At 37.5% G+C, this 10,312-nt stretch overlaps 2 protein-coding genes across 2 annotated transcripts; both read left to right on the forward strand.

The window, feature by feature from the left end:
• The first annotated feature begins 218 nt into the window (after positions 1-218).
• On the forward strand, positions 219-8,532 carry LOC100179127 (phosphatidylserine synthase 1-like). The gene is made up of 12 exons (XM_026837834.1): positions 219-333; positions 618-712; positions 1,123-1,240; positions 1,590-1,736; positions 2,065-2,223; positions 3,510-3,661; positions 4,036-4,177; positions 4,751-4,863; positions 5,234-5,299; positions 5,923-6,022; positions 6,543-6,605; positions 7,498-8,532. Exons 1-12 carry the CDS (start codon positions 247-249, stop codon positions 7,705-7,707), a joined length of 1,452 nt encoding a protein of 483 aa, XP_026693635.1. The 5' UTR covers positions 219-246; the 3' UTR covers positions 7,708-8,532.
• A 19-nt stretch (positions 8,533-8,551) lies between these two features.
• LOC108950150 (L-rhamnose mutarotase-like) lies at positions 8,552-10,220 on the forward strand. Its single transcript, XM_018815018.2, has 2 exons — positions 8,552-8,807; positions 9,126-10,220. Exons 1-2 carry the CDS (start codon positions 8,553-8,555, stop codon positions 9,252-9,254), a joined length of 384 nt encoding a protein of 127 aa, XP_018670563.1. The 5' UTR covers position 8,552; the 3' UTR covers positions 9,255-10,220.
• The last annotated feature ends 92 nt before the right edge of the window (positions 10,221-10,312 follow it).

Raw genomic sequence — 10,312 nt, forward strand, 5'->3', positions numbered from 1 at the left:
ATTATTGTATAAATGGTAACATATATGTTCATTTTTGTACTGGCTAAATTAGTACAATCGTGCGTGTTTTATTTTAATTTTACAGCGATAAACGTGATTCGTTTTTTCCGTTTCGTCGAAATATGATTCACTGAATTGCGGTTTGCGTTTTCTAGTATTCTGTATGACGATCGTACGCCGTATTATATATCTAACTATAGTTATTGCTTCACAGTAGCGGTAGGTATATTTGGATTGATATTTAAAATGAAACAAGTACGAAGAAATAGCGCTCGAAGGGCTAGTCGCAGATTTAACTATAGATACGATTTTCGCGCAATTAACGAACAGCAGGTAAGTCAGAGTTCAAATCCCATTTAAGTAACTAAATGGAATGGAGTTAAACATAGATTATTAGGTTTTATAAAATAAAGTCATGTCTGCTTATCCACACACTGTAATAGCTTCAGCAACTCGACTGTGGGCATGGGAGTGGCAACCGTGGATAAGTCACTCAAGTTCCCGGCTTCCCGCCCACGAGAATATAAATGACCAAACCAACCAAAAGTCATGCCTGCTTATCCACACACTGCAACTTTCATATAAATATACCCTTTAAAATATCATTTGTATTTTAGGTTGAAGACATCACATTAGAGTTTTTCTACAAACCTCATACGATAACTTTACTTCTAGTAATCGTTGTTTCACTTTTATACATCGTTACTACTAGGTAAGTAATTCAACATATGTAACTTAGTATTTTGCTGCTTATCAGTTGTGTTTGTATATATGATACAGACTGTATTATAGGTTTAGCAAGTATACATATATAAAAGTATTATAGTGGTTGTATATATGATAAGTATTGTGGGTTAGCAGCCATGCTTTTGTTGATACTTTTCCTCAAGTAGTTTTTATCCGTATCGTGTTTTAACAACTGTCGTTTTTCTGCTAATTCCCTTCTCTTATAATGCGGTGTTGTAGACATAGTTTAACATTGTTTTGGGGTAAATGGTATATAGAAAAATAAGAGACGAAAATATTTACTTTGTATAAAAAACGTTAACCCAAAACTTTCATAACCTGTTTGTTTAAATATTTCAAAGAGAAAAGAATTTGTTTAATCATTAATCTTTACAGAGAAAAGAACAATCCCGACAGCAACATCTGGTTCGGTTTGGTCGCTGTGGTTTTCTTCTTCTCAGTTATCAGCGTCCTTGCTTTTCCGAACGGGCCATTCACTCGTCCCCACCCAGTGGTAAGTGTTTGTTGTTTCTATGCATGTTTCTGGTATGAAAAACGTAGTGTATTTCCAACGTTTCGTCTGTCATCCGTGAAGACTTTTAAATACATACGTTTTTATACCAGATGAGCAGTTGAACGAATATTTAGAAAAACTAAATTTATCGGCAACATCAGTTTATTCACCCTCAAGGGGAGTAAATAGTAAAAAAAGGCATGCCCGTCACCCAAATTGCGGTTCGTGACCCCAAATTAGTAAAGAAACACTCGCATTTCTCTCTATATAGGGCAACCTCTGCTTATTGAATAAAGTTTTAAACATAAAAGTGCGCCTATTTACGTCCCTGACACTCCATGTTCCTCAGGTATGGAGGATCATATTTGGTTTCAGCGTTCTTTACTTCTTATGTCTTGTGTTCCTATCTTTCCTTAACATGAAACAAGTTCGTAACCTGATGGAGTGGTTGGACCCAGGTATCATCCACGCTAAGAGGGAGGTTGATATGATTGAGGTAACTACTGTAGGTGTAGGCGTAACTTTAGGGGTGCCCATGTGGTAAATCACTCCTATTTTTAAACGGGAGTCTTTTTAGTGCACCAGTTTTAGGCCTAAATCAGCCTTTTCACTGCTTTTGTCAATAAACAAAACTTATATAAACACAGGAGAAGCAGGGATAGTTAGACACACAATCCTGTAAAACTAATCTAACTTATTGGTTGTAATGTTTACTGATTAATGTACTGTAACAAATCCAGGGTTGGCTTGCCTACCCGCCACCCCAGGTTTGGTGCATATATTTTAGTAACAGCAGCAGGTTTAGACTTTTTCTTCAACCATAGGAATACGCAGTGAACTGTTCTGATATTTCAATGTCTCGGATTTATTCATGCCTGGATATTTTTGCGTTCGCACACTTTGCTGGGTGGGGGTTGAAAGCAATGTTGTTACGAAGTTATACCATGGCGTGGACGCTTAGTATCTTATGGGAGATGACAGAGGTAAGATGGATAAGTTTTAACAATGTAGTAGGATGGGGGAAGATGAGACACCTTTAGCACATAATATCCAAATATCCTGACCGGTTTTAAACAATAACAACGGTCTATGGAAGTTGTGAGAATACGGTTTATAATTCTGTGCATTTTCTTTGTTTACTACCAAATGGAAAAAAAAAAGATGAGACACCTTTAGCACATAATATCCAAATATCCTGATCGTGTTTTAAACAATTAACAACGGTCTATGGAAGTCGTGAGAAAACGGTTTATAATTCTGTGCATTTTCTTTGTTTACTACCAAATGGAAAAAAAAATTAAATAAAAAGATGTCTCCTCTCCTCCCACCCTACCGTATTTATTAAATGTTGATGTTTCAATGCAAACATGACAGCCTATATGCATGATATCAACAGCAATAGTTCTGTTTAAATAAAAACTGACGATGCCATTTAAGCAAAATATATTTCTCTTATTTTATACAATTGGCTGGACTTGATTTTTGTCTGTACGTTTTCGTAGCACCAGATCCTTACTTTTCTTAACGCCAGAATTAATTAACTCTGAGCACCAGATCAGGGTCAGGTCTGCGGAATTTATTACAGTTAACCTATGTTAACATAAAAAAAACATCTGTAAAATTATTATACAGTTTTCATTTTAAAGATTCAAAGTTGCAGATCAAGATTTTCATATTAATACAAATGTTAATATATCTATTATCTATCTTATTACATTAGCCTACTCCCTACTGTAGCAATACTGTCTGGTAAATAGATTAAGCTGCACTGTTAATTAATAAAAGCCTTAATTATTCATTACACTCATGGGTATTATATCAATTAACTGTGCATGGCAGTTTCCTTGCCCTTACTTATTTCCTTATGCTTATGCATGTAGGTGGGATTCCAATGTTTATTGGGCCAAAACAGACCTTTAATAATTGCTCCAACGCAGTGGTCGCTAATGTGTTGTTAAAATTATCAGTCATTCAAAAAAACAATTACTCACAAAGTTACATACGTGGTAACTCATAAGCGGGCACGAGGTGTATGAAACAGAACACCCGTGTTATAACGACTGTCGTTGCCCCACCATGAGAGGATAAATAAGTTACATACGTGGTAACTTGTAAGCGGGCGCAAGTTGTATGAAACAGAACACCTATGTTATAACGAATGTTGTTGCCCCATGTGCGCAAAAATAAATAGGTTAAACACCTATTAATGACACTACAAACATTTTTTCCATTACTTCAACTTTATCACTCCCCAACATTCCCCATCCAGTTGTTCTTCATGCACTTACTCCCTAACTTCCAAGAATGTTGGTGGGACCAGGTGATACTTGATGTTATAATATGCAACGGGGTGGGTATATGGGTTGGAATGAAGGTGTGTGGGTTCTTGGAGATGAGGGAATATAGATGGGAGTCCATTAAGTAAGTGGTCAACTGTTGGTTGTTTTTGGCTTTATATCTAGTATTATTGTGTGTATTTTTTTATCTGGCGTAACTGTAGAGTAAAATTTTATATCCGGCATCACTGGTTTTAAATTTTCATCTGGCATCACTGGTTTTAAATTTTACATCTGGCATCACTGAATTTGGATTTTTTATTTGGTAAATTGGTATCACTATAAATGACATCAAGCCAGTCTAACTGAGTAAAAATATACTCAGTACTAGGGATGTGCCGATCCGAGCCCGAACTCAAAAGCTCGTGCCCCAGTATTTATTCGTTATATGTATAACTGTATGTTCAAGCTACTCTAAACCCCCTCCCCCACAAGCTACTTTAACCCCCCCACCCACAGAGACATCCACACGACATCAGGAAAGTTACAGCGAGCCGCGATGCAATTCATGCCCGCAAAGTTAAGCCCTGTGCGTTGGTTGGATCCAAACTCAAGTATAATGAGGGTGGTGGGAGTCTATATACTACTAACTACTTTTATGGTGAGTCTATATATTATTGGGAGTCTATAAGGGCATGCATGTACAATACACGAAAAGGGAACGTCAGTCATGGGTTTGTTGAGTTTATTATGACGGATTAGTAAAGATTAGAAAATAATGTGTGTTTCTGACCAGTATTTGTCCATTGTTGTGTCATAGTGGTTAGTGTGCCGCCACTAGCCCAAAAGTTATAGGTTCAAGGTTTGTCCCTGCTACCATTATTGCTGTGTTTCCTTGGGCAAGATATTTTTTACAAACCCCAGTTGTCACTATTGGGTTTTCCTGTCATTGCCCCGCCAAGCTAGGATAAATAAGTTACATACGTGGTAACTCGTAAGCAGGCATGAGGTGTATGAAACAGAACACTTGTGTTATAACAACTGTCATTGCCCCGCTATGCGATGATAAATAAGTTACATACATGGTAACTTGTAAGCTGACACGAGGTGTATGAAACAGAACACCCATGTTATAACGACTGTTGTTGCCCCGCCATGCAAGGATAAATAAGTTACATACACAGTGATACACTAATAAATGTAACGTATACCACCAAATCTCTGTCATCCGCAGTTAAGCGAACTGAACACTTTCTTCTTAAAACATTTCCTGAGATATCCATCGAGTCACTTGTTTTGTTGGGGAAGAATATTATTAATTGGGATTATATCAGCTCCTTCATTAAGGTTGGTCGTTGATCCTAAACTTATGTTAAAGGTTTGTTTGCAAATGTTATTTACCTCTACTGCTTACATAAGTTAAGCGCCCAACAATGTGTTTTTAAAGTTTTGTTTTATCTTACATAAGTGAAGTACCACAGCCATTTCAAACACATAGTATACCATGGAATCTGGGATTATTCTAGGCTAGATTTGGCCCATTTTTACACCCAGGGTGCCTCAACTGACCAGTGACAACTGAGGTGGACCAATGGCTGTTCGGTTACGATGTATGCAAGCCCCGTGGTAAAAGTACCGGGGTGTTGAGACTAAATTAAACATGGATTTACATATCAGCACATAATTTAAACATGTCCTTTGTATTTTATTATTGCAGACAATATTACGTTTATCTCACTGACACTCGATGCAAGAGAGTTGGAACGCAAACATGGGTTTATGTGTAAGTAATATGTAACAAATCTTTTATTTATCTCTCTGCTTGTTTCGTTGTTTGTATAGACCAGTGCCCTTTAACCTTTTTGGGGTTGGTGAACCCCTAAAGTTGTTGAGACGAACTCATGCACCCCTGATTGCTTTAACGTAAAGCTAATGACGTCATCAAGGAGAAATGCGTACGAGAATAAGTTCCTGTTTAGTCGAAAAGCACCGCTGATCAAGATCATTAGGAATATGTGGTTTGCGGTTAAAGAAAAGACTAGTTTCGCAATTCCCAGTGATGCAAGATATAGAATTCATATAAAAAAAACTATAGGAAAGTGGCTGAATTTGTTAAAAATGTTCAAAACTTAATATTATTGCTGAAAATTGTTGAAGTCTGTGATGCACCCTTGTATACTCTTTTGCACTAATGCACCCCTGGCATATTTTGGTGCACCCTAGGGTGCACCGTGCACACCGGTTGAAGAGCACTGGTATAGACATCTAACAGCAGGGTAAAATCTGTTTTATGCTTAAAACTTAGATGCTGAAACATGATGTCAACCATGTTTTTTACATTAGACACGCATTACGTTGCACCTATGTAGTTAACCTTTTCATAACTTCTATTATGACATCACACAGAGCCATTGTTTGCGTTGAAACAATCGTTTCATTAAAGTTTGGTGCCGAAGAATTCACGCGAACACAAATACAGAACGTTGTTGGTTGGGTTGTAGTTACTGTAAGTATATTGTGGTGATATAGGCGCGTATAGGGGGGTGTGTGGGGTGCGTTTTAACCCCTTTTGGTGTGTTTAGAAAATATAGGTTACTGGTACGCAGGATTCCCGTTTATAACCAATTAAATCGCTCTGTTCCATTATGATGACAACGTATTTCTATAAGACTCCCGTCCAAGCACTTTACAAGTCGCGTTAACCCCTAACAAGTCGCGTTAACCCCTAACCGAAGCGTAACACAGCGATTTCATTGTTTATATTCGGGAATGCTGCATACCAGTAACATGTACTTTCTAAACACACAAAAAGAACTTCGGGGTAAACGTGTTTCCAGATATACTTAAAAAATATCTAATTTTCTGATATTTTTTTAAAAACTTTTTTAAAGTTATAAGCATTGTACTTTTGCTATTATATAAATATACAAAGTATTTTTTTACTCAGAATAATATCGTTAGGTAATAACTAATAATACTTGTTATGACATCACAATACCCATAGTTACCAACAATACCCCCCACAGATGTTGATGACGTTGTTCTGTCTCTATCTTATGGTCATGTTGACTAGGTGGGGTTATAATAAGGTTAGTGTTTGTTTTATATCGGTATCATGTGTGTTGTTTATCCATGTTTGTTTGTGTACCGTTACACAGTGTTTAAAGTGCACGCCTCTGGGCTAGAGGTTATGGGTTCAAGGCTCGATGTTACTATCATTGTTGGCGTATGTGTCCTTGCGCAAGACCTTTAACCGCAATTGCACCAACCCAGTGATCAATAATGAGTTGTTAAACGTCAGTCATATACACCGCAAAACAATCACCCACAAAGTTACATACGTGGTAACTCTCAAGCGGGCACGAAATGTATGAAACAGAACACCTGTGTTATAACGACTGTCGTTGCCCCGCCATGCGAGGATAAATAAGTTACATACGTGGTAACTCTCAAGCAGGCACGAGGTGTATGAAACAGAACACCTGTGTTATAACGACTGTCGTTGCCCCGCCATGCGAGGATAAATAAGTTACATACGTGGTAACTCTCAAGCAGGCACGAGGTGTATGAAACAGAACACCTGTGTTATAACGACTGTCGTTGCCCCGCCATGCGAGGATAAATAAGTTACATACGTGGTAACTCTCAAGCAGGCACGAGGTGTATGAAACAGAACACCTGTGTTATAACGACTGTCGTTGCCCCGCCATGCGAGGATAAATAAGTTACATACGTGGTAACTCTCAAGCAGGCACGAGGTGTATGAAACAGAACACCTGTGTTATAACGACTGTCGTTGCCCCGCCATGCGAGGATAAATAAGTTACATACGTGGTAACTCTCAAGCAGGCACGAGGTGTATGAAACAGAACACCTGTGTTATAATGACTGTCGTTGCCCCGCCATGCGAGGATAAATAAGTTACATAGATTCAGTAACTCTCAAGCTGACAGGAGCATGAGGTATAACACTACATTGCAGGAGATTGAAGTTTACGACGGCCATTTATCCGGCCCTGAATTCCCTGCCATGATATTGAAGCCATTGTCTAAGTACGGTAGGCCCTCGTGTGGTGAGAGTGACCATGATTCGAGTGACGGGGACGAGGACAATGACAGTAGCGGGGATTTGAATAATTCAATCACTAGGAGGACTAGAGGGCAAAATGGAAATCACGCAAAAATTCAATAATTATAAATAAACGAATGACATCATAATGACCTTTGTGACATCATTGTTGCTAAATAATCATCACAAATTAAATCTGCTAAAAATGTCAAACAAAATCTTTAAAAACGCAATAATAATATTTGGAGTTTTTTTGCTGGCTGCACATAAAAATAGTTCTTAAATTTAAGCTGTATTTAGTGAAAAGTACAAACTTTTTTTTATTTTGTTGTGAAACTGAAAAAGCCCTACTCTGTGCTCTGGTAATTGTTAGTTACAAATTATTTCTTCTTTTTAAATTTTACATGTTCGTATTTTATTCTGGTCACATTTTGCTTGCGTTGGTTTTAAATTTAGTTACCTTGTGTGTGCGGAAAATGTATGACCTAAATTATTGTGGTTAACTTATTGTTTTTCCTAATCGGCCCAAATTAATGTGAATTTTTGTTTTGAATTGTCAGCAATTTATACTATGGTTTTCAATTCTCTGATTTTATCGCAGTACTATGGTGTTTTACCTTTGACAATGACATTGCATATAGGTATTTTAAATAATAAGCCAACTCTGGCTTCAGTCCCTTGCTGTGCCTCACCCATATAGAATAGAATGTGCATATACAATGTTGGGGTAGTGAGCCAACTCTGGGCTAAATCCCAGGTCCCATGGCATGCCTCACTGTAGAACCTCACCCATATAAAACAAATTGTTTTTTTTTGCTGTCAATTCAGCATTTCTGTCAACAAAACAATAACCCTTAATTTTTTTGTGTTAAATGTTGTGAGTTTGTAATCTTTTCATGTAAGTTCTGTGTGGTTCGTCGCTCTCTAGTATTTAACATTCAAACTTTGTTTCAGACACATAGGTTAGTATGGCTTGCCCTGCCAAACGATACGGTTCTGTTATCAGATTGAACGAGGACAAAGTAGAAGAGTATAAGAAGCTTCATGCTCAGGTTTGGCCAGGTGTGTTGGCTCGTCTTGAACAAAGTAATGTCCGTAACTACACCATATATCACTGTAAGGAGCTGGGGTTGTTGTTTTCACATATGGAATATATTGGAAGTGATTTTGCTGCGGATATGAAAGCTGTGGCTGATGATCCGATTACTAAGGATTGGTGGAAGGTGAGGTTGCGCAGGTGGATGGTTTGTATTTGTGCATGGCGGGGCAACAGTCGATATAACACGGGTGTTTTGTTTCATACACCTTGTGCCCGCCTGCAAGTTACCACGTATGTAACTTATTTATCCTCACATGGCGGGGTAATGACAGTCGTTATAACACGAGTAAACAGCGACAGTGTGTGTTACATACGTGGTAACTTATAAGCGGGTATGAGGTGTATGAAACAAAACACGCGTGTTATATTCACTGTTGTCCCCCAACTATAGATAAACAAGTTTTACCCATCAATCATAACCCCACTATAACTATTATAACAGGTTTGCGAGCCGTGTCAAACCCCGTTATCATGGGAAGGTCCTCCACCATCAAAGGGAGGTAAAGGGGAATGGTGGAAACCAATGGACGAATGTTTTCATGACGGACATCCAGCAACCTCTTATAAATAAAAATTTAGGTATAAATTTGGACTAATGTAAAAATATAAAATTTAATTTTAAAATCTTTAACTAAATCCTAATTGAAGTAACAAGCATAGCAGATGTAAAACTATTGTCTGTGAAATTGCCCAAAATGAAATTAATCTGTTTTTTACTTTTTTTTATCACTTTGATTCATAAGAGTTTCTGATATATAATTGTCAGCATACCAGTATAACAAGTTGTCCACTATTGCCTGTATTTGCCTAAAACCAAGTTAAGGTGGCTGTACACAGTATCCGGAATTCGTCCGTTTTGTCTGTTTTGTCCGGATTTCGATGCCGCATGCGGAATTGGATGGGATTTTGCATACGAATTCGCAGGGTTTGCATACGATTTCGCATGCGAATTCGCACACCGGATACTGTGTACAGCCACCTTAAGTTTTTTTATCTAATTAATATTATTTCACTTTAGTTCGGCATTTAATATTGTGGCCAATTTATTGCAGCAACAAAACTAATTCGTTGTTTCTGTCTTATTTCTTCTCAGTTGCAGTAATTATTGCTTTGGAATTTTTTTCATTTAAGTTTTTTTTATAATTTTTTTTATTCCAAATTTAGTTTTATCGCGATTAGTCACCCATTTGTTCCCCTGACATACTATTGTGATGTCATTAGTGCAATTATCGTATATTATTCTGCTTTGTGTTAACAGTTACTGTATAGTAGGGTGGGGGAAGATGGGAAACCTTTAGCACATAATATCCAAATATCCTGATCGTGTTTTAAACAACGGTCTATGGGAGTTGCGAGAATACGGTTTTAAAAATCTTTGAATGTTCTTTGTTTACTACCATATGGGACGAGAAAATAGAATGAAAAGGTGTCCCATCTTCCCCCACTTTAATATATAATTGTGTTTGCCAACTCAACCTTGGTGTTGCAAAGTTTCATTCAAGATGTAGAATATAATTCAATAAAGATTTACAAAGTATATTATGGTGAACACAGTGTCATTCGGTTGTAATATTAAGGCTCTAAAATTAAATGGTGCCAGGCAGTTAGTCGAAAAGACTACTAAAGGTA

The sequence above is a fragment of the Ciona intestinalis genome, unplaced genomic scaffold (assembly GCF_000224145.3).
Source record: "Ciona intestinalis unplaced genomic scaffold, KH HT000025.2, whole genome shotgun sequence".
Classification (NCBI taxonomy): Eukaryota; Metazoa; Chordata; class Ascidiacea; order Phlebobranchia; family Cionidae; genus Ciona; species Ciona intestinalis.

Bases quoted from the DNA above. Each gene is read 5' to 3' on its own strand.
- LOC100179127 (XM_026837834.1), top strand. From the start codon at position 247: ATGAAACAAGTACGAAGAAATAGCGCTCGAAGGGCTAGTCGCAGATTT. The intron at 713-1,122 runs GTAAGTAATTCA...TAATCTTTACAG, and splicing joins TTATACATCGTTACTACTAG to AGAAAAGAACAATCCCGACA. The intron at 6,606-7,497 runs GTTAGTGTTTGT...ACTACATTGCAG, and splicing joins CTAGGTGGGGTTATAATAAG to GAGATTGAAGTTTACGACGG.
- LOC108950150 (XM_018815018.2), top strand. From the start codon at position 8,553: ATGGCTTGCCCTGCCAAACGATACGGTTCTGTTATCAGATTGAACGAG. The intron at 8,808-9,125 runs GTGAGGTTGCGC...CTATTATAACAG, and splicing joins TTACTAAGGATTGGTGGAAG to GTTTGCGAGCCGTGTCAAAC.